General features: G+C 38.7%; 1 protein-coding gene across 1 annotated transcript in view; it reads left to right on the forward strand.

The window, feature by feature from the left end:
• The window catches only part of HMCN1 (hemicentin 1), a 185,266-nt gene that overhangs the window by 96,579 nt on the left and 64,539 nt on the right, over positions 1-24,148 (forward strand). Inside the window, exons 33-46 of the mRNA XM_062581699.1 lie at positions 831-939; positions 1,543-1,712; positions 1,940-2,094; positions 2,868-2,991; positions 4,332-4,433; positions 6,717-6,893; positions 9,607-9,758; positions 10,778-10,901; positions 14,464-14,639; positions 14,941-15,037; positions 16,971-17,093; positions 18,844-19,005; positions 19,723-20,004; positions 21,521-21,688. Of these exons, the coding sequence (XP_062437683.1) occupies positions 831-939; positions 1,543-1,712; positions 1,940-2,094; positions 2,868-2,991; positions 4,332-4,433; positions 6,717-6,893; positions 9,607-9,758; positions 10,778-10,901; positions 14,464-14,639; positions 14,941-15,037; positions 16,971-17,093; positions 18,844-19,005; positions 19,723-20,004; positions 21,521-21,688 (2,121 nt within the window). The remainder of the gene's footprint in view (positions 1-830; positions 940-1,542; positions 1,713-1,939; positions 2,095-2,867; positions 2,992-4,331; positions 4,434-6,716; positions 6,894-9,606; positions 9,759-10,777; positions 10,902-14,463; positions 14,640-14,940; positions 15,038-16,970; positions 17,094-18,843; positions 19,006-19,722; positions 20,005-21,520; positions 21,689-24,148) is intronic.

A 24,148-nucleotide genomic window follows, 5' to 3' on the forward strand; every position in this document is an offset into this window, starting at 1 on the left:
CTAATGTGCTTTAGGTGACCCTGCCTGAGCAGGGGGTTTGGACTTGATGATCTCCAGAGATCTCTTCCAACCTTACTGATTCTGTGATTCTGTGAACCTTTCTCTAGAAAAGATTTCTCCCTCATTTTTGATTGAATTCTTTACTGCAATCTGAATCTCAGTAGTCTTTTCTGTCTGTCTCTAACTGCATTGTGCAAATGTTCTATCATCAAAGAAATTACCCTGACATGGGAGGGTTGATTTAAGGCCTTTAAAGATGTGATTTTTACTGTCTAGACTTTTCTAAGCTTTGAACTGCTCTCCTGAAGGAGAACACTGCAAGCTATTGCATGCTTTGCATTGCATGCACGTACGGAGTGCACGTTCTGCTGCTCCAAACGTACCTCTTTGGTCCTGCTAGTCAAGAGAAGCAGTTGGGAGGAGTTGTATGGCAGTGCTTCCACCTATTCCTTCAAGAGGATGGGACAAAGCGGAAAGGACCTATGAAGGCACGCGGGTCCTCTGCACTTTGGCTCCCTCTGCTGAGAGAGGGGACTAAAAGGAAATTGCCCACCTAGCACCTTTCATGGTGGATTCAGACAGAATCTTGTTAAAAAACCAACCCCAAACAAATGAAGAAAAAAAAAAAAAAAAAAAAAACAGGAATTATGAGAGAGAGCTGAACTCAAAAAATATCATCTGGCGTATCCTGCATGTTGCATGCAAATTTGTCCCTGCCCCAGAGTGAGATAGGTGTCAAGGTGTTTTGAAACATTATTATTCATGTTAGGTTTTTATGCCATTTCTGATGCTTAAACATTTCTGTTCCTGTTTTTTTTTCTCTCCTATAGTCCCACCATTTGTGGAAGGCGGAGGTGAGCTCTTGGACTACATTGTGATTCTCCATAGCCCTTTAGAGTTGGATTGTTCAGCAACTGGGACACCCACACCAACTGTCATGTAAGGGGATTGGTATTTCAGTTAAAAAGAAAAAAATCCACTGGTTGATTAGATGGACTTGAAAGTAATCTTTATACACTGTCCTTGCTATTTAGTGATAGTTGATAGGTGGAGGATGAAATTCTGGCTCCAGTGAAGGCAGCAGCAGGCACGTGCATCACAGGATCAGGATTTCACCATTTTGTTTGGCCTGTTGTGCAATATATGTGACCTGGGGATTAGAACAGAAAACAAGAAATAATGAAGCTCCTCTTCCCTTACTGGTGCAACCATACACTTTTCATCTGCCAGCAGTGATTGTTTTTATTTTGGAGGCATCTCTCTGCCTTTTTTTGGAGACATTTGTTCCCACCACTGCCTCCCAGCAGTCTGTCACCTTTCTCGCTTTTTCTTTAGTGCCTGTTTCCCTGTATTACTTTTCCCAGGTAACTGAGTTCAGAATGTGGCACTCAGAAAAGCAGAATACCAGCAGACATGTCCAAATGTTCCTAGAAATAAAAATATAGTTACTAAGACATACTGTTAAACAAAAATGTGCATGCTTTAGGACTGTCTTTGATCTTACGGTAATGGAAATCTGAGATTGTGCACTCTTTTTGGTAGGTGGTTGAAGGATGGCCAGCGAGTTGAAGAGGGAGCTGGACAAAAGATCTTGTTAAATGGGCACAAACTTCTCATCTCTCAAGCTCAGGTGTCAGACACTGGCCGCTATAAATGTGTGGCTGCAAATAAGGCAGGAGAACATGAAAGGGAATTTGACGTTACTGTGCATGGTAAGTTACTCAAGGGAGGAAAAGAGCAGTAGACTGCCTTTATTTTAAACTGCTAGCAAGACAGTGCTCAAGTTTTCTGAAAATGTTTATTCTTATTAGTGGGGTGAAAGATTGGAGATGAGAGTAGATTAGAAATAGATTTCTTCTTGTCTGTGATATATTACTATTATATATTTAAATATACATCTTCCAATGATACTTTATTTTTGTTGTGGTACTTCTTGCAGTTCCTCCAACCATCAAATCAACTGGGCTCTCAGAGAGAGCTGTTGTGATATACAAGCCTGTGACCTTGCAATGCATAGCCCATGGCATTCCCAGCCCTTCCATAACTTGGTTAAAAGATGGTCAACCAGTAAACACAGCCAGAGGAAGTATAAGAGTAAGCAGAACTGTTTTATGAGGTTCAAAAGATGAAAAATGGTTACAAGAAGCTGCACACATTAGTGCTTCTTTTTCTTTGGTTCCTTCGTACTGTGATATAATGCTTAAGATCCATCCTGGAGAGTGGTGGGCTTTTTGCCTGGACAGGATGATATCCTAGATTGAATAGCATTTAGTAGACTGAATCCCATTAGACATCTCCATACCAGAACAGTCCATGACTGTAAATTAAGCATCAGTTCCTTTCAGTTGTACCTTAATCTTCAAGGTATTGTCATCTGCCAGTTATGAGGTGGCTCTACCCTTGTCACTGTGAGGTGGGATTAGATATGTTTTTCTATAAGCACTACCTTTGTAGCACACTCCTATACATTTACTTCTCACTGTGAGGTTCTGGCTTTCAAGGAACAGCCCTTTTCCGATGTCAACATGTGTCAATGAGAAGGGTGATTGTAATGGCTTTGATTTACTTCAGGCTGGAGCAGTTTTTGATGTCTTGCCCAGCAGCAGCTCTCTCTGCATGCAACATCCTTTTTGCCTTGCTTGCCTGTCCCTCTGCCATTTAGGTCACCTGACAGCTGTAGAGCTAATGTTCCCGATGTCCCAGGAACACTGAAATGTTGGGACACCTCTTGCATGAATATTAGCCACGGGTTAGAAGAAAGATGAGACTGGCTGTATCCAGCATAAAGGTCTGCTGTGCCATTACCATTGGCCATTCCGCCTGGATCACGGCGTAAAGTGGGTTCCCTGCTCTCTTTTTTGGTACAGCTGGAGTCTTCAGGCCGTATTCTACAAGTTGTCAAGGCCCTGCTCGAAGATGCTGGCCGATACACTTGTGTGGCAACAAATGCTGCAGGAGAAGCCCAGCAACACATTCGGCTTCATGTGCATGGTAATGATATTTCTGCCTCTAATTAGAAGCTAAACATGGCTGTTTTAAGGCAGCTTTTTTATATCTTTGTTCCTTTTTTCTCTTTTTGTCTTTGAAAAAGCCATGTTAATTTCTGGAATTGTTGTTATTTCCACACTTCAGTCTTCCCCCCCTTTTTTTTTCATTGTCTCACTGCTTGAGTAAGACGTCAAGACAAAAGCTGCGTTTCCTGGGATTTGGCCTCTTTAATGTGGTACCAAGGGCCCCCTCAAAAAAATTTCTAGTTAACTTTTTTATTCAGACATATGCCAAGAAGCCAAACATGTTTCCGCTAAACCACCAAGACGCTCAGAACTGCATCTTGTTTCTGAATCAGGACATGATGTACCACTACTGGTATTACCAATTTGATCCAAGCCTTGTGGGGAAAACAGTGTTCCCTATGGGTTTGTGTTGGGCAAATTTTACAGGAATGACTTTTCTGAGAAGGGAGCATTCTCTTATGAGGGGATCTTTCAGACTCTTTAAAAGGAATTGTATTTTCCAGCTAAAAACAATGCAAAAGGAATCAGGGGGACTTCAGAAGTTGTTTGTTTGCGTATTTGGTAAAAGCTCTGACCACGATTTACATGTATTTGCTGTAAAAGTGATTGGGAAGTATTGTGCATTCTTGGTGTGACCCAACCTTCGAAGGACGCCATAGGTGTAGGAATGGATTGTGGCAAAATTCTTATGATGATTGTATTGACTCAAACAGAGTCAGTAACTGGAAAATGTTAAATTAAAATGAAGAAAGATTGCATTGTCTCCCTCTGTGAGGCCTGGAAAGAGAATCCTCGCTTTTCTTACGCTATAACTTCATCATAATTAATTTTAGCGTCAGAGCCCCATGCTCGCAAGTTATTTCTTTGGCTCTTGGTCTCCTTGTTCAGAGGATTATAATCTGATGTTTCTGTCATGTTGCAAATTTATAGAGATTAATAAGGTACAGTATCTTGCTTTCTAAAGCCCTGTTCTGTGTTAAGTTTAATATAGCCAGCTCAAATGAGATAAGCTTGCTATATTATAAAAAATGTTGTTCTGTGCTGTGAAACATTTTAAAGTTTGTTTTTAAGTGCTATTGTTCCTGGAAAAAAGCCCTGTGTTTTTTTCCTCTAAACGCTAATGAGGCTATATAATTCGAGAACAGCCAACTTCCAAAGACAAACTTCCTGAGAATTTCCTCAGTTATCGAACAGTTAGTTGAATCAATTTTGCAATTGATTGCCCAGATTTTCTCAGAGGGCAGATTACTTTGAATGGATGTTCTGCCAGCTGGGCGGCTGAATTATTTAAAACCTAGTGCTTTTTTCTTTACCCAGAACCACCCAATCTGGAAGATGCAGGGAAAATGTTAAATGAAACTGTAGTGGTGAATAATCCAATCCATCTCGAGTGCAGAGCATCTGGGAACCCTCTGCCAGGTATGTACATGCACCTTGGAGAACATGCAGCAAGTCTGATAACAAGTTTTCACTTTTGTATGTCTTTTGAAAATAATGGATATTCTGAACCTGGATTTAATTTATTAGTATTTAATTTATTAGTAAACCAGCTAGAAACTGTTAAACAGTATGTACAATGGGAAATGTCAATGTATATAAAGTGATGTGGAATAAGTATTGGGGAATTCAGTAATCCTGCCCCCCGTATTTCTGTTCAGATGAATGAAAAAGCACAAGGATAAACTATTCCCTTAGGTCTAAAACACTGCTCTGTCCACAGGCAGTAATAGCCGTCTATTAAAGAATGATAAAACACATCTGCTCTTTTCACTCTGTCAGGTCAATACTGTATAGATCAGGGCAGACTTGCAAAACCTTGTGCACTGAGTGTGCCTGTCAAACGGTGCTGTATCTTGGACCTTGTCTAAAACTGGCTTTGTTTGGTCTGGGTCCCTTGCACATGAAAATGAGAAAGGGGGGTGTGGGTGTGGGTGTGTATATATGTATACAGTGCTTTAGGTGGCATGCCCAGATAATTACGCTTATGTCTTTGTGGGTCCTCTTTATATTCTACGCTTTGTAAAGCAGGCCTTATATACCTGTTTGCATTTTATTTTCTTTGCATTTTATTAACTTATAACCTTTCGGGGGGTGGGGGGGGAGGGTTGCTTATTTGATTTGAGGGCTTTTTCTTTTTTTTTGACAAGTTTCTCCTAGAAATGGTGGACATTTAGCCACGTAAAAGCCAAAGTAGTTTGGCTCCTGTTAAGAAAGATAGCTCTAAAACAATCTGGATTTTAGTTACTGCCTTGCTGAATTCTTTCAGTGCTAGGATTTTTGGATTAGGTGTTTCTTTATAGTTAATTTTTTTTAGATATGCAGAGAAAAGATTTATTTCCTTTGTCCAGTATGCATTCCTACCTTCTTCTAGTAGGATGTAAAAATATTAATATGACAATGATTGTTTCTGTGTTATTTACTGTATGGTAAATCACGAAAGATACTCTATATCTATATAATATATCTCTCTATATATATATCTAGCAGGTTATACCTAGTAGCTTGTATCTAGTACAAGATTTTATTCCTGTGCTATTAATAGCACCATTTTCAGAAGGAAGTTCAGATAACTACCCTGGTTCAACATCTCTACCCTTTAAGAATTGATTTTCAGCAAAGTACTGATATCATTTGGACCTGTGTAAAATAATATTTGAAATTGTTGAAAGTATGTGTAAAATACTTTTTTAAAAAAAAAAAAAAAGGATTTTTATCCATTTTGCCCTGTTTTTCATGTCATTTTTTCTCCAACTTGGCAATTGTTTTTGAATAAACAACTAAAATGTTTGAATTTATTTAATTTAAATGGTAAAAATGAACGTCACCTCTTCTATTTATGATGTGATGCCACATACTGATGTCAGTATATAGCATCAGATGAGAAAAGCAATAGCAACTGCAACATCTTGCTGAAAAATACAGAAGCTTGCTTGCAGTCTTGTTAATCAGTCAGACTGGATTGCTTCTTGAATGGAGCCTTTCCCAGAAAGGCCGTGTATTGTGGGAAAACAGTTCAGTCTGTAGCAGTTTCATCTAACTGAATGTTGAGCTGATGCCAGCGAAACATTAGTTAGGGACTCTGCTGACGAGGGTGCCATCTTTTGGCTGAGATGCAAAGAAGGCCTTAGTTTTTGTTGATTACTAAGTTTCTATGAAATTTTCTTTCAGAATAATAACAGTTTTCCGGTTGTTTTCAGTTTTCCAGCATTCCAATTGAGTTCTGTTTAGGTTGCAAACGTTTTGATTCTGTAAACTTCCACAAATGGTTTGGTTTAATGTAGCAATACTTTCGTATAAAAGGTGAAAAATTGGTATATATCTGATTATTGTGTACTTTTTAAACAGTTGCTGTTGAGCTTGATAATAGATGAGTAAATCCCTATGAGTATGCTCTGTATTACAATTTATTAAGGTGATAACATTCTTTTCATATGATATATTGTACACGTAGATGATGGTGTTAAGGTTGATCCTGAATTGTGTAGGTGTAGCAGTGTTTTGCACGAATATTACTGATTTCCTCATTTTATTGTTACTTTTTATTGTTATTAATTATAATTAATATTTATATTGGTTTGTAAATGCTGGTTAGATGTGCCTGAAAATTCAGATGGAAAGTTTGAAGCTTATTTAGTCTCAGTATTAGCTGGTTATTATGGGAATGATTTTGGCAATTTTTCCTCCTCTTGTTTCATTATGCAGCTATCACATGGTACAAGGACAACCGTCCCCTCACCAGTGCTGCAAGTGCCACTTTCCTGAACAGAGGGCAGATTCTGCAGATTGAGGGCGCTCAGATCGCTGACACTGGCATTTATAAGTGTGTGGCTGTCAACACAGCGGGCACAGCTGAGTTGTTTTATAGTCTTCAGGTTCATGGTAAGTTTTGTTATGTGCACAGACTCTCCATCATTCATCATACCACCGTACTGAAAGAGATGTGGCAGGGGTCAGAGGGAGAAAGTTTACTCTTCTGTTATTAACCAACATTGGAATACATGGTTTGAAACAGGAGGTAAAGGCAGTCAAGTCCTGGATGAATGAGCAGAGGCACCAGATTTATGAAAAAGGTGTTTAGAGACACCAGATTTGTCGAAAAGATACTTACATTGTGGCTTCAGCAGTTTGAAAGGACTTGGAACTGCTCTGTTTTGCTTTGATGACTTTGAAGCCTACCGCAAATAAAGAAAGGGAACAAACCAAGTATTCTTTCATAATCTAGGAATTCTAAAGAAAAATGTACTTTGTCTAATAAGATGAAGTGGAGATGTGGGTGGTTGCAGACATGAGACACCTGATCAAGAGCCAAAGTGCAACCTTCCTGCTGATTTCTCTGGGTTTTTTATCAGCCCCTAATCCAAATTCTTATCTTTGATATGTGCCTGTGCCTGCAGCGGGTTTTCAGGGAGAGTCTTCCATGCAAATCTACAGCCCAAATTTGGCAGTGTCCCCAGCTGAGATGCACACACAGTCTATTGTTCCTATTAAGGTTAATTAGCAAATAATGAGTTGGGCAGCGTATTTCCTTGGGGTTAGTGACCATCTTCGGAAAAACTGATGGCTCGAGAGGTGGCCAGATGCCATTGACCCAACCCAGTCATTAATTTCAGCAAACTTTTACAGCCAATGTCATTATTCTGGTAAAATTAAATTGAAATGAATGAAAGGAACTCCTAAGCATATGCATGTGTCTTTATGGGGGACAAAATTTCAACAGATATGTCCAGAGTTCTCTAGGGAGTTAATACTCTGTGCTTTAGTTGCTTAGACCAGGCATGTAAGATTTGTTTGCCTCTGCAAAACAGATTGTCTGCAGTGGCAGCCAATACTGATTGCATCAAGGGCAACTGAAACGTGTCCCCGTGTACCTGCCTAATTCAATTTGTATCGCACAGGGCTTAAAGGATTATGTTTTGGATTTACACAGGAAAAAGTTTATCATCCAATTTATTTGGTGCTTATAAGTTTGAGAAAAGTTGCTTTTTTCTGTTAATAATGGAAGCAAGAATGATCTTTGAAAGGAGAGGAGACTCTCGTGTGTTGCGGATATCAACCTGTTCAACCACAGAAAGCTATGCTATGTTTACTGAAAAATCTGCTCTAGATTTTTATATGGCAGTCAGTTTTGTAAATCAGTGTTTCTCATGGTCCATTGCTGGTTGTATGCAACAACTTATGTTGTTAATAGAGCACTGTGTATACAGTATCCATGACAGAAATTATCAGATCATTTTTGCATTAGTTGTTTAGCAAAAACAATACTTGATACTCCTGACTTAACAGTACATGGAATTGCAGCTCAATTTAAAGGAAGCAGGTTGAGTTCCAGTTTAGCATATTCACATGTTTTCATTGTACTAAGTTTTTTTTTTTTTTTTGTACTTCTTTTTCACCACTATAATTTTTTCCAGACGTTTAAGAACAATGGAAGCTATTGAAATGAAATGAGGAGAGTGTCTGTATGTATGTGGAAAGATTAAAAATCACGCTAGTTTTTCTTCTTACCGTTTCTGCTGTTACTCGAATTTATCGAAGAACAGCTAGTTTGAATTACAGTTGTTAAAAATTGGTGACTTTATTAATACATCAGATTTTCAATAAATAATTTGTATACACTTTTTCCCGTCTAGGAGAGGTATAAGTAAATCGTACTGTTCTCTCCTTTCTGTAGGAGTGATTTCAGTATTAAGTTTTGTGATTGATACTGAAAAGAAAGCTCTATTATTAAGTTATAAATTGTAGGTTATAGAGCAAACAGTATTGTTTTGGTTCTGCTGCCAAGGGAAACATCTCCCTTTTTAGCACTTCTGCATTAAGATGCAAATGTTGAATGTATGTGCAAAGCAGCCTTTTGATTTGAAGCTTTTTTTTCTGCAAACCTGTGTCAGCGCTACGCTCACACTTGTTTATTCAAGAAAAAACAAAATAAAGGGAGCATAGGATGAACAAAAGAAACACATAAAAATATTAGGCACGTTCCTGTATCCCTTTTCACTGTAGCCCAGCAAAATTTGCTAGCTCATTTACCTACAGTAAGCATTTTGAGATGTTCCATTAAGAGGATTTTTATTATGAGACAGGCAGATACTGTACAGGCTAATCTGGTAAATGTTCACACATGCTTTGCAGGCCAATTTATTACTCTGTGCATATATTTGCTTTATTCAGTTTACACGATAATTTTTTTTTCTTTAAACCCCACTACTGTTAATGCCTTTCACAAGATCTAAAGGAAATATTATAGAGATTTCAGGGAATATTTTCAGGTTTTATGTTATGGTTCCTGGGTTTTGCAGTCGCCCAGTGGACTGTAGGCCCGGTCTCGCTTACCTAGCTCACAGTGGTTTCACTGAAGTTACCTTGTATAAGTAGAGAGCAGGACTCAGCACAGAGCAGTCAAATGACAGGAGATCAGTAGTGGTAACGTAAGAAATCTTTCCAATGGTGTATTGCCATGCAGGAAGAGAAACAATGTCCAGAAGTTAGCATCTCACTTAATTTCATTGTGATTAATATTCTTAAATAGGCCTTTCATATTTGTTTATGTTATTTCTTTCTCTCTCTCTGTTTTTTTTTTTTTTTTGTTCCCCAGTGCCACCATCCATCTCTGGCAGCAGTGACATGGTAGCAGTGGTAGTTAACAATCTGGTGAGGCTGGAATGTGAAGCAAGAGGTATCCCGGCACCTATTTTGACGTGGCTAAAAGATGGTAGCCCCGTTTCCAGCTTTACTGATGGACTCCAGGTACTGTGTTCAAATCTTGCTGTCTGAGTGCTTTCCTATTTTGACGTGAGTATTTAAAACCAGTGCAGTTTAATGGAAAGGGAGTAAGTTAAAGGGCTTGGAGTAAGCTTATAGGACATTCTGCTGTAGAAGAGTAGTGCAAGTTGAGCTCCAGTAATTACCGTGTGAAGTGCACTCACTGTGAATATTTTGAAATAAGTTGGTATTTTCAACTGATTTCCTATTGAGCAAGAGTTTGCCTCAGCAAATTTTTCACTTATTTGCAAGAAGAGGAAGTTGGACCATATTTTGATCCTGAAGACATCCTTACAGCTTAAGATTGAGTAATGCTAGAGAAGCAATGTCAAAAGATTTGCACTGTAGCTACTTTCAGTGACATAGGTGAGGTGAACCTGTTAGTCTCATGGGTTTCCATCATAACAAACACAACTAACAAACAAAAAGTATGTTTAAGACATGTAGAGAATTATTTGATGCGGATTTATGGCATTGATAACCAAAAAAAAAAAAAAAGAAAAGAAAAAACAACAACAACAAAAAAACACATGCCACAACACATTTCTTGACTATCTCAACAGCAATGTTTTTCAAGACAAAAAACCCCCAGACCAACCCTGATATAAGGAGATATTTCTGAGTTAAAAGGAGAGGGCATGATTGTTTTCTGAAAGTTAATTTTAAGATCTGAAGAGTAGGAGGGAGAGTTTTATGTAATATAGGGATAACTCTGGGCACAGAGGCACAGACAGAAGGTGTAATAGAAGATTTTAAATTGATAAGAGGGAAAAGAAGGACCAAATCTTTTAAATTCAAACAGTTCCCTATGGACTTGCATAAAGTCAGACTTCTATTTTTGCAAGATCTTGGTCAAAAGACAACAGTTGAGTGCGAGGAAAAGTGTAGAGAAAAGAGAGATGCTGCTAAGCAAAGGGAAAACAAATATTTGGCTTTGAAATAAAACATAGTTCTCTGTTTTAAATTGAAGCATGTATTCTGACTGTGTCCTGCTCCTACTGCAGGTTCTCTCTGGGGGCCGCATCCTGGCATTGACTAGTGTTCAGATCAGCGACACAGGAAAATACACGTGTGTTGCAGTGAATGCTGCAGGCGAGAGTCAGAGAGATATTGATCTCAGAGTTTATGGTGAGATTTTCTGGCAGATTTCTATATTTTTAATGTCAAAACTGTTTACGGAATTTTAATTAAATGTAAAATGCCTCAGATTTTGACCAACTGTTGAAGAAAAGTAGTTCCAAACCGTAATAAAATACCAAGTGATGAAGAGGCGTGTGTGTGTGTATATAGGTATATATATGCATGAACACACATACATACATTTATATACATATATATGCATATGTGTGTGTGTGTATATATATATATATATATATATATATTTATATGCAAAAAAGCAGGTTTGTTACAGATGTATTCCTGTCTATCCTCGAACAAATGTAGTTGCAACCATGAATTTATGAAAAGTTCATACATAAAAGTATATTTATAAATGATAGGTATTGAGCCAATGTGCACAGAGCTGTACTGAGCCCATGCAATCAATTCTGTCCCCTCCAGGAGGCTGGAAAGATATCTTTGTAGTGTACTTGCACCAGTTTTCCAAATGAGGTCAAGCAGTTAATTCCACAGCGTTTTTGACTGAACTCACTCACTATTCACCTTTTCTCCTAATTTTTTAGAACTTGTATTAGATGCTCTTTCTTACTGCATTTTTAGAGGTCGTTGGTGATGCACAGATATCAAAGAGCATAATGTACTGCCAGGAGGAACTGCCAGGGAGCTTGTTGGTAGCAAATTTGCTGTTTCCCTGGACAACTGAGTGGTTTCAAAATCAGGATAAATGATGAACTGCTGTTTGTTTTGGAGATCTTATGGCACTTGATGTGGAGAGAGGGTTTTGGAATTGAAAAATCTTTGTGGGTTTGTTTTTGCTTTCAGTAGATCAATGGAGAGAGACCTATTTTTAGTCTGCCAACCTCCAGCTTTATGGCAACTGTAAGCAGGATGTGGTTTGACTCGGTGGCTTCTGAGGTGAATAGGGACAATTGGTGAGATTATTTGTTTTCAAGTCTGGCTTTCAGAATTGACTTCTTTGTAAATGCAGCATGGTTAGGATACTCAATGCAGGTAACTTTTCATCTGCAAGATGCAATTTAGAAAGCAGGACTCTGGTATAATACACTCAAGGTTTAAATGGGCATAATGTTTTATAGAGAGAGCAAGGGGTGCCAAGGTACGTTTGGGAGTCTGAGGACAGGTGTGTATGCAGAAGTAACTTGGATCTACTTACTGTTTCTTTTTTTATTTTCTGGAACCTCTGTTTCTTTTAGCTATATAAAATAAAACAGTTGGTTTTAAGTTGTGTATGTGTAAAATTACTATTGTAATAGAAGTTGACTGGGGTTGAACTCAGCTGCTAGGTCATTTTGAATGAGGCTGTCACCAAAACGTAATACCAGTCTCAGGAGTTAACTTATATAGGTAGTATAATTAAGAATTCCCAGGAGGAGAAAGATCAGGAACACTGCTGGAGCTGGGTGGTTAGAAACGTGCAATGTGCTGGGCCAGTCCAGAAGATGGAACAGTCCAGGTCACATATAGTTACCTTGAGCATAATTAGATTAATTTTAAACCTTGTTTCTTCAAAAGCAAGCTCTTTACTGTCTGTCTTTCTATGTTTTATAAACTCAGTTTCGTTTTGAATGCGATTCAGTTTGTTTGAGAGGAAAAGCAATTGGTGGAAAAATAATAGGAAATAAATTTGCCTTCTGCAGTAATGGGTCAGCTTCCAATTTTCAGCTCCACAGCAATTATAAAGAATCTAGGCCTTTTGTGAATTCTACAAAGAAAGAAAGATAAACAATCCCTTTTTTTTAATACTATATTTCTTATCCACAGAGACCAGACTTTTCCCTAAATTATTTCCAAACTGTGAAATCGGTGGCTCTGCTAAGTACTTCCTCTGCAAAAAAACAAAAAACCAAAGCTGTATTGTTAATGTTATTTTTCAGGACTTCTTGAGAGCTGTACTGCTGGTTTACTGGGTACCGCTTTGGGACATTTTATAATCTCAAATGTGCTAATTAATTCAATATCTATTTGTTCAAAGTGAAGTCCAGAGTATTTCTCAAAGGCAATCCAACTGCTTCCCTTCTTCTTACCCCCATGTTTTGTGTAATCAGACAGACAGTTTCTGGAGTAATGGATTGCAAAGCTAAAAAGTGAAGGAAATGTGACAGTAAATATTCTTATATTTGGCTATATTAAATTTTTTTGTTGTGTAAACAAAATTAGTACATGTCAGGCATAAAAATTGAACTGGATATGAGCAGCCAGACCAAATAATTCTTGCTAGAAGAGTTTTGATTTTGTAAATCTTTAGTTGAAAAACTGATGTTGTATTAATGGCAAGAGTTTATTGTAAATATACATTTACTTGCTTTTTAAAAAATTTATGGATTACTTTAAGAATTTAAGAAAATGTATGTCACCAAGAAGCCACTTCTTGATCCACCTGCGTTCTTGATCCAACTGCAACAGCTCAGTATAAGACTGCCACTAGCTCCCTGTAGTTTGCTGTAGTTACCTCTTGGTTATCCTTAGTGATGTCAACTAAGTCACCTAGCTTCCTGTGTTGTGTTGAGAAAGACTCCCAAATTCTGTCCAGCTGGCTCTGAGTTGGAAAAGGTAACCTCCAGCACAGAGTCAGTGGTGAGCAGCAGTAATGCAGAGCAGTAATGGCCTACATGCTCTCGTTTGCCAAGTCAGTGCATGTTTAAGACCTAAATATTTCAAAATTCTCAATGCGATAATGTTCTGGCAATGGCACAAAGCTGCCTAGGGAATCTCAGAAGGTTTCAGCTGACCATGAGAGAGCATGCAGAGCCCAAAGGATGTCCAGTTTGGTGGTGAGCACCGATACAAAGGCACGGATGGTAAACAGTTTTTAGTCTTTGACCTGTTTTTAATTTAGCCTCATCTAGCCACGAACCTCAGGGAATAGAGCTTACTTGCCATGTTTTGAGGTTTTGTTCTCAATCACTTTTTCAGTTGCTTTGTTTTTCTGACTGTGAAAAAACATAGTTTTTTCAAATGAAAAAAGTATACATTTTCTTAATTGAAGAACTTCAGCTTAACTCTCTGAAAGCATTTATTTTCTACAGAGAAAACTTTCATTCTAAAAGCTGATTTTTCCACTCCAGAAATTTAGTAATGTGTGAAAATTAGTTTATCACTGAAGCCATTGTGCAAATTTAAGTACAGTGTTCATTTCCAACTATTGCAGTAATTAGCTAGCAGATACCACACAAAACAAGTAGACAATAACGTAATCATAGATTAAGACTTAATGATAATTAAGGGATAATGATAATTAAGGGATGTACTTCCCCATTCTCTATTTACTATTGATTCTCTTTTCTAAATTTATTTCAAATATTTTTCCACTAGTCTTGGCTCATCCACACAATTTCTCTATGGCTGATATTTCACTAGCACACATATCATGTAAAGGATATTGCGTATAACAACGATTCTGTGCTTTGTGTGATAGGAAGGAGAGTTAAGCTGTGTGTGGAAAAGGTGCCGTTCTCTTTTTGTTAAATGAAGAGTATTAACCCCTACAGTATGTCTTACTCTAAGGAGTCTGCAATGCCCAAGGATTTCTAATTTTGATTTATTGCTCTAGTTCCACCGAACATAATGGGCGAGGAGCAGAATGTCTCTGTGCTCGTGAGCCGCTCAGTGGAGCTGCTCTGCCAGAGCAATGCTGTTCCACCACCTGTGCTGACGTGGCTCAAGGATGGGCGACCCTTGCTGAAGAAACCAGGTCTTAGTATCACTGAAGATGGCAGCGTACTGAAGGTAAGTGAGGTCGAGAGGCTTCTGTGGCGACTGCTCCCTGGGGAGGAGATCCATCATGAGGGCACTAGATCTGCTTTAGGGATGGGAAAGCATTGGGCCCTCTGGGGCAAAAGACTGGTGGATGAGGATGGAAGGTCCAGACACACACATGTTTAACTACAGATTCTGCAGTAGTACTGTATTGTTAATGTTTAAGGAGATGGATGTGAAAATAAAAGTTGAAAACTGAGCAGCCACTTCCTGTAACATTGGTTTAAAACAATGTGAGATGAAAAATGCAGAGTTTTCATTTCCTTTCTAGATTGAAGGAGCTCAAGTACAGGACACTGGCCGTTACACTTGTGAGGCGACAAATGTTGCTGGGAAAACTGAAAAGAACTATAATGTCAATGTTTGGGGTAAGATTTATTAAGATTATTCCAAGTATGGGTACAGAGCTCAAAGTGAAGTATGATGTGACACACTTGAATCTTCTGTATTTCATAAACATTAAATTTCTGAGGTTCATGCAGAGAGACATTATTATATGTGCTGTAATTTAGCATTCCCAAGAAAGTGTAAACATTTTCCAAATAACTCCAGTGACAGCTTGGTTCTAAATTAGTACCAGCAACTTCTTAGGCCTTTGTCAGGTTGGGTGTGCATGCGTGATAATTGTTTAGAGCTGTAACTAATTGGTTTTCTATCTGTAAGTCCTATTTGTGTACCCTAATACTATTTAGAGTAACTGACCTACCATGTTTTTAATTGCTGAAGCATGGAAATTCAGATAAATAAAAGCTAGGTAAAATAGCTTTTATTAACTCTGAAGTTATCAGTACTAAGTCATATACGTGTTGAAATATGCATTTTTCTACTATTTCAACTTATTACGTTAAAATCAGAGAGATATTCAATTGGAATCAACAGATTTTGTAGTAATGAAACTACAGCTTTTAGTTCAGAACTGTGTCATTACTTAAAAGAAATTCTTCAGTGTTGAAATGGGAGGTGGATATTGTAATATCATAGCAGATCTTGTGACTTTCCCATGACAAAACCCATGCACTTTCATCGTCATCTCCCTAATTTCTTCCTCTTCTAGCCCCTGCCTGGATTTGGAAGACTTGTACTGTTGCAAAGAACTTTTGGTGCTGGAGAGATCTGGATTTGTTCTTTTTGTAGTGAGACCAGTAGTATTTTGAGAAAAGAGATAATTCTTTTCTAGTTAGCAGTTTTGATGGAGCTATCTTAATAGAAACCAAAAGTTACCTGTAAAAGTCATCTGTGGATAACTGTTTAGAATTACAGTCTTTGTTTACACCCAGGGAGCAGAAGTCCTGCCTGCCCTATTTTTAAACTTTAAATCCAGGAAATGTATCCTTCTGAGGATTGCTACAATCTGAGAGCTAGCTCTGCTTCCAGAAACTAGTAGAACAAGCCCCTGTTTTAAATGTAAGATGTATCTCCTTAGAGAAAGCTTCTTGATTAGAAGCAGAACAACTGAAAGGCTGAAACCAGTACAGTACCATAAAAACTTTTGCAGGCAGTCTTTCTGAAACCCATGTGTCTGTTTGCTGCTTAATAAGAGTTAGCTGGAAGTTTCAGAAGGAAAAAGCGTGCTACTGTCATGTGCATTAGCAATGTGCTTAAGTTGCTCACTTGTGAGATTTTCTGCTCTGATTTCGGCCTACTTCTCCAATGCTTTCTTTGTCTATTTTCAAGTATTACCGACACTATTCTAATTTAAAGAAAATGGTTTCCCCAGCTTCAGGAAGGCAGTTGTCCCTTCCCCAGTGATTGAAGCAACATTGTTTAAGACCTTGAGAATCAGAGTGAAAAGAGAGTAGTCCCTTTTCCCTGCAACTGCTTTACAGTCACACAGTTGTTGAGCAAAGCTGTAGCAGGACAAGTGAAAGGATGGGATCCTGAGTGTAGGCTGCAGCAGCCAGTGGACTGCCTTGCTGTAGGAGATACTCAAAGGAAAAATTGTGGCTGAATTTTTAAAGTCATTTTCAAGCTAATGATGATATCTGTAGGTTTATGAGCTAAGGCAGTCTTTTAGACATAACACGTAGAAACTGCTTTATAGTGTGAAGCGCATTCAAAAGTCAGCCACGAGTGTGGCCTGTGCCTACTCTGCACCTTAGAGGCTGGAGGGATAGGTATAGTCACTCTGAAGTATAGTGTACCCTGCCCAGGGTCTAGTTCACATCTCTGGGGAAGCAAATGCAATACTGGTAATTTCTTCAGTGCGTATTGGGACCAGTTTGCACAAGGCTTAACAGAGTCTTGCTACTGGTTGGTACCATTTTATTTCATATGGTGAAATTATTCTGCATTTCTTTTCAGTGTCACCAAGTATCTATGGCTCAGATGACATCTCTCAGCTGACAGTAATTGAAGGGAGCCTGATAAGCCTGATCTGTGAGTCTAGTGGCATCCCACCACCCAGTCTCACCTGGAAAAAGAATGGTGAGTTACCATCTGTTGTGCATTGTATAAAACAAATGCAATAATTTTGACCTTGCAGTTTTTTTACTTTTTTCTGTAATGATTTTAGATAGCATTTTCCAAGGAGTTCAGGCATACAGATATTTAAATGATCCCAATACTAAGTAGCTTGAACTACAGTAGCAGATGATTCCCTTCTCTCTAACTGACTTCTACTTGGCTTAGGTCTCATTATTTGTAAAGGTGTGGAAGGGAAGCACAATGCAGAGATACCTGAGCTGACTTAAAAATGGGCATACATACATACATAATAGTAAAGGACTTATTCCCTCTAAATACGCTTATTTACTACAGTGCAGCAAGACTGCATCTAGACATATTTGAGCATCTCAGAAGGCATGGGTGTGAGTCGTAAAATACTGTGGTGCGGAGCTGGGGGTCTCTGTGATCCACTGCATGGCATAGATGGGTCCGCTAGGTTCTTTCAATGTTGCAAGTGTGGCATACTGCCAAGTGATGAAAATGCATATAGTTGTAGTAACTGCCTTTTTGGCTTTACTGAACTTTTCTCCCATCTCAACTTAATATTTAGAGTAGTATGCTCACCTTTTTGCTTTAGGGGTTAAAGTAATTATTGAAAAATATCATCTTAAGATTCAGTAGAGCAAAGTAGATATTTTTAATACCTCCTCTTAAGCGTGGACACTGTCAGAGACAGAGGATTAGACAAAGTAAGATATCAAACTCTTCCACTGTGGTAATGCTTGTGTTTTCAGTCAGTCTTATCTAGTTCTCTGTGGTTTTTTATAGGCCACAATTCAGTGTGCTTTGCACCTATCTTAATTTTTGCTTATGGAAAGAGCAGATTTTAATTACAGAACACTTTTCCACCATATGAAATTTTCTGAGAAAATAGTTTATCAAGTTCGTTTTAAAGCCTTCCTCGTGGAAGCAAAAAAGACACAATATGAGCTATTCCAGCAGTGTGCAGCAAAGCCAAAGTGTATACATTTTGATACAATTTATTTTTGCCATTTCTTTTCATGTCTAGAAAGGCAGTTAGAAAGTTGTGCAAATTTGGATGGTGCTAAATAATTCAATTCTTCAACATCTTTGTAATACAGTACATTTATTCCTTGAGAAGATTTTGAAAGATGTAAGTGGGAAACAAAAACTCAACTTTTAAGAATTTTAAGTGGGAAGTGCCTTTTTTTTTTTTTTTTTTTTTTTTTTTTTTTTTTTTTTTGATCACGAAGTCTCCCCATGATTTCTAAAACTGAACAGAGGGCCTAATCTATTATCTTGCTGAACTCGTATTTCTGATGAGGATTTCCTGGATGGAATGGTACGCACATGTGATATAAAATATGCAGATGGTCCAGGTGTGTAGACTAATTTATGTGCTTTTAAGATGTACTGCACTGACTGTGCTGGGTCAGACCATTGCAAAGTATACTTGCAGTTCTGTTGAAAATACTGAATTTGCTGCTCAGTGGAAGTGTCCAAGGCTTTTTGGGTGGATGTAAACCTGGTGAGAGTTACTGTGCTTTAGCTCAGACCAGGCTGCTGTATGTCTTGAAGTCGCCAATTAACCTGAAAAAATCCTCAGAATCTGCTAGCATGAAGTTCCTCATGTCCAGGAAAGCTCCGACACAGCAGTTCTCACCATGACAGCTGTGCATCTCAGTTATTTTTAAAAGAGCCAGTGGATCATCTGAGCAAGCTCATTATCATTCTGCGTGTTTTGTATCTGAAGGAATGTCTCTTGCAGGCTCTCCACTGGTGGCTGACCTTTCAGGAAGAGTGAGGGTACTGTCTGGAGGCAGGCAGCTACAGATTTCATTTGCTGAAAAGGCTGATGCGGCGTCTTACACTTGTATGGCTTCAAACATAGCTGGAAATGCAAAAAAAGAATATAATTTGCAAGTATACGGTAGGTTACTATGAAATATTCTGATCATAGTTTACCAGTCTGATACACAGTTATATTATGAAAGAGTTGTCAGTATAGTGATGTTAAGCTACAAGATTTTCAAGAGTCTAGCTATAGGACAATTGCGGGGAGAACGTTAAGTAATCACAATTTTGACAATTTGGAGTTGGAGTTTGGCTAAGATACTGCATCTATGTGTTGAAAGTGCGTTTGACCACAGATGGTCACAGGGGTATGATGCTTTCATGTAGTATGGGTTTCCTGCCAGCAAACTTTAGTACTGATCACAGCTCGTCAAGCTCAGATTTCCCACTTTTACTGCTACTCCTGTATTTCAGTCAGGAATGGTAGGAAGCATTTTTAAATAATCCCATGAAAGCAAATATCTCAGAAATTTGTGTGAATTGACAGAATTTCAGGAAATCTTTTAATTTTAAATTTGTCTCATGTTTCCATTTTTAAAATTGCCTATAAACTAAATTTAAAAAGTAGTTGTAGTTTATTGGGATGGAGGGAAGATTATCTGTCTTTTCACTGCCCCATGAGAACCGTTGTGAACCGCAGATTGCCCCTAGCTGAGTTACCAGAAGTAATCCACAATAATAGTTTTTTTAGTAAAATGCTAATCTCACAAACTTGGTTATTGTTCTGTTCAGATACTGGTGAAGATCCTGAAATGTGGCATCTTTTTGACTTCTGTTTCGTTTTCTTTCATAGTTCGCCCAACTATATTAAACAGTGGTAGCCACCCATCAGAAGTTGTTGTCACCCAAGGAAATGAAATTTCCTTGGAGTGCAAGGTGCAGGGTGTTCCAGAACCAGCAATAACATGGATGAAGGATGGCCATCCGTTGGTCAGCAGAAGGGACTTAGAAATACTTCATGATGGTCGTTTTCTTCAACTGAAAAATGCCCTGGTGTCAGACACTGGCCGCTATGTCTGTGTTGCTGTCAATGTGGCAGGGCTGTCTGACAGAAAATACGATTTAAACGTTCATGGTGAGTATGTAAGTGGAGCAGGCACATCAGAAACAAATTAGGTCTTTAAGTTTTCACCCAAGGACATTCAGAAAAATAGTTGTGTGATTAAATATCTCGGTTGTATCTATTGCAGGCTTTGTACATAGTGCAATTTGAATTGCAAATGTATTGTAAAAATCCAAGTTCCGTTTTATAACTCCGAAGCTCTTAGTGCTGTTCCAGTTAAAAATCAGTTCCCTCTTCCCCGTTGCTCCATCTCCCAAGAGAAGAAAACTAGAATATGGTAGAGTGTTATTTAATGATCGGCTGAGTGTCATGATGTGGAATATGCCATTGTAGGGATAGAAATCAAAGTTTAACCAAGTTTAACCCAGAGCATCCTGCTGATGGACCCTACCTGAAGACAGTCAGTACCTAATCATCAAATTCTCTCTTTCCTGCCCTCTCAGAATAATTTGAAGATGATACCTCAGCTATAATGCATTTTAGTCATTGGCCTTGATGGCATTTATTACAGCATCACATTATGTAGACTTCTCTTGAATATGATTTTTTTTTTTTTTTTTTACCCTTCATCAAACACTGGATATTTGTGTTTTGAAAGGGTAAAGCCAAGAAAGAATGTGGCAATCAGGAGTCGCTATACCACTGAACCAGGACAGTGGATTATAGGGTTTAGTGACAAGATTCTTCTACAAATCCCACGGTCTCCCAGAGGCATATGAGTAGCTCTGTATAGTGGGGGTAGAGGCTGGGGCTTGCACTGAGGGCTTAAAGAGTGGGAAGGGTTGATCAGCAGTCAGGAATAGTGGAGGAGAGAAAAACACAGGTTAGGATGAAAATAAACACAGGAACGCTACTGAAAACAAGAGGCCAAAATTACTCAGCAATCCCTTTAATTTTTTTTTTCTCTTTTTACTTTAAGTATTTACTGGGCTTTATTATTGAACTTCTGAGTATTGAAAAGAAACTTCAAATCTCCTCCATCAGAAGCTAGCAGATTTCAGTCAACTATAGAAACCCAGACTTTCTGTTTCATAGTGTGAACTACAGAACTATTTCCAAAATGGAGTTATTCCTACTAGGAAAGAAAAGCCACAAGTAAATTGGTTGTAGCTGTTTTGATTGGTGAAAGGGGTTGTTCTTTCCATTAGAAAAAGAGTGTAATTCTGTCAGCGTTACAAGTTTCATTGAAGTGTTTCGTTGAATATTCAAAGTTACGTTTAGTGTGGAGTGGACATTATAAACTGTTTTTTGTTAGGGATCTTAAGCCATAAAATAAAGTTAATAGTACTGATAGAATTAAATCTAAAATACTTTTGCCTTCTCTCTTTGTGACGCTTTTAATTTTTCCTTGCTGTTTCACTATAAAAGTTTGTCGTTAATGTAATCGATATCTCAATTTTGTAGCTCCTTGCTTATCAGGGCTATCCTAACTTCAGTGAATTATTTCTATGGATAACAGAATGTGTTGAGACAAAAAGTAATTTTTATTTGGTCTGAAATACGGGTTTTCTTTACTTTTGTGCTGTAGTCCCCCCAAGTATCACTGGTGACTTGCAGATGCCTGAAAACATCAGCATTGTGGAGAAGAATCCCATCTCACTGATTTGTGAAGCTTCAGGAATTCCCCTGCCCTCGATAACATGGCTCAAGAACGGGTGGCCTGTCACTGCAAACGGCTCAGTGAGGATCCTCTCAGGTGCAAGAAGCGTTTAAGCTGTAGGAGGGTTTTTGCTTTGTTTTTTTCAAAGGCATGTTAGTGAAGGGCACTCTGCATCTGTAGAGCAGGCATTTTACATGAGTGAAAGTTTGATTCATTGGTCTGTAAAGATAAGGAGAAAAAAGAAACCATTATCCAGGACCAGGTTATTCAGCAGATGGAATTGGGTTTGCTAGCATGTCTGATAAATACCTACCATAAACTATTTAAGTTTTTACCAAACTTCACTTGTAGGGGGCAAAGGTGTGGTAACTGTTTGGGCATTTCGGCTGTGATACGGAATAAACCATAATGCTGGCTGTTAGTATATATTGGTCCAATGCTTATTTCCAGAAATAATCAGATAGTGACGTCTGTCTTTGTCAGTTTTGATACGTATGAAGCATAATAGTACATTAGCTCTCTCACTTGATTAGTTTTCCCCACCTCCTCCTCTTTGTAGTTGTTTTTCCCTTTAAGGATTAAAAATCTAGGAAAGAATGAACGCATGTGACAATGACTAAAACGCACCTTGAATATCTGTGGGTGTGTTCATAGGAACAACTGGAAACGTATTCGTGAGCCTTAGGAATTAGTTCATGTAAATATTGTCTGGCCTTGGACCTACCTGAATCTGATCTCCTTATAGAAGCCAAAAAAGGCAGTCAGTCGAGCACAGCACGGAACAGTTCATTGGCAAGAATAGTACAAAATTCAGCGGATCTAGGGAAACTTAGGAGAGGCAGGCAGAGAAACGGATCCCACTCATCAGGGATCTTGACTGTCAAGCTGGAGTCACCTACAGAGAACTAGTTCAGATGCTTTTTATGTCAGTAGTAATTGATAGAGGAGTACGAAATAGGAAGGGCTCAGTGCGTTTTTCGGTAAACCACGGCCCTCCAGTGCCTTGGGGAGGGGAGAGTGCTTGACAGGCAGCTGCCGTTGTGTTAAAGCTTTGCATCTGCGATCGGAGATTGAGTTAGCAGCCCTTGAGATTGCAAATGGCACATGTGGGCCAAGCAGGCGATAAGTTTTGCATTGACTTTGTTTGGGGATCAGCTTTTTGGACTGCATCAAAGTAATTAGGCATCCAGTTACGACTAGACAAAAGCTGAGGTATTCTTTGATCTTGGGTCTACTACTCGGAGCAGAGAAGGAATCTCACGAGAAAATGTGCTGATGAAGTTTCTAATGCTTCAACGTAGCCATGCATCCAACAGCACGAACATGAGAAAATGAGGAAAGAGGGAATTGGAAGTAGGGTATTTAGTACCTCAGCTGAGCCAGGATTTGCAGCTGGAAATTTGTGTGGATTTTTTTCATCAGTGTAGCTTTTAATGTTACAGGTAGTGTTTTTTTCTGTTTTCCCACTCTCACGTATGGCACATGGAGGGGTTCTCTGATTATTGTCTGATATAAATCTGTCTTGGTCTGCATTTTTGTGTGAAGTTGCCACCTACAAAAATAATTTCTTTTGGGAATGACAGTTCCTGTTCTGCCTGTTGATTTCTACACCCACACTAATATCACCACTCTCATTGCAAACTTGGGAGGGGTGAGGCACAAAAAGATACTTGTTGTCTCTGAATGTTAGCAGCAGTTGGAGTGGGGGAAACAGGCCAGAACTCAGTGCCTTTTTTGCCAGCAAACTTTGTGCTTTTGAGCAGTTCTTCAGAAAAACTACACATTGCAGTAGTGAACTATGACCAGTGTGGCATTTGGGATTTTGTTTGTGCTTGTACAGCTGTTTAAAAAAAAATGTGAAAAGCAAGCAACAAACAAACAAAAATCTTCAGCTTGAAAGGGAAAATACTTTGCCAAAACATCATTTCAGTACTGTTGATTGAAAACATACTTGGCATTGCAGATGATTTAAATGTGTGGACACACTGTTGTCAACTTTGATGGCTATTAACTTGGATACTGTGCTTATGTTTCCTGTTGATGCTGTTCCATCCTGATCCTTTACAAAAAAGAAAAGGCTTCACCATACCACATGTGCCATGCTTGCAACCATGCACTAAGCTACGTGCTAGCTTTAGGAAGGAGAGAAGTTTTTATTTAGTAAATGTGGAGAGTTATCTCCTGCCTCAGCACTAGAGCTCCTGCTGTGCAAATATGTGATCTCATGGAAAGCTGCACAGTCTCTTGCAGGTAGATATCTACTTCATTTTGCTTCTTCTGGCTTTGCCCGGGGTGTGGATGGGAGAAAGGATCAGGGTGGTACAAGGCTGAGAACTGAGCCCTCCTGAATCTTATAGGGCTCCCTGCAGCAGGTGCGATTCCTTGGGCTGAGGCACACCCAGGAGCAGGTTAGCAATTTCTTTCTTCAAAGCACATGACCAGAAACATAAATTTCTGGTATATATCCCAATGATGAGTCTCTGTGGATATCCACAGGCAGAAGTTGCATAGTTCAGAGACAGTGTACTGTGGGGTAGTGATTGCTAATGTGAGACC

This window comes from Rhea pennata, chromosome 8 (genome assembly GCF_028389875.1).
Source record: "Rhea pennata isolate bPtePen1 chromosome 8, bPtePen1.pri, whole genome shotgun sequence".
Taxonomy (NCBI): Eukaryota; Metazoa; Chordata; class Aves; order Rheiformes; family Rheidae; genus Rhea; species Rhea pennata.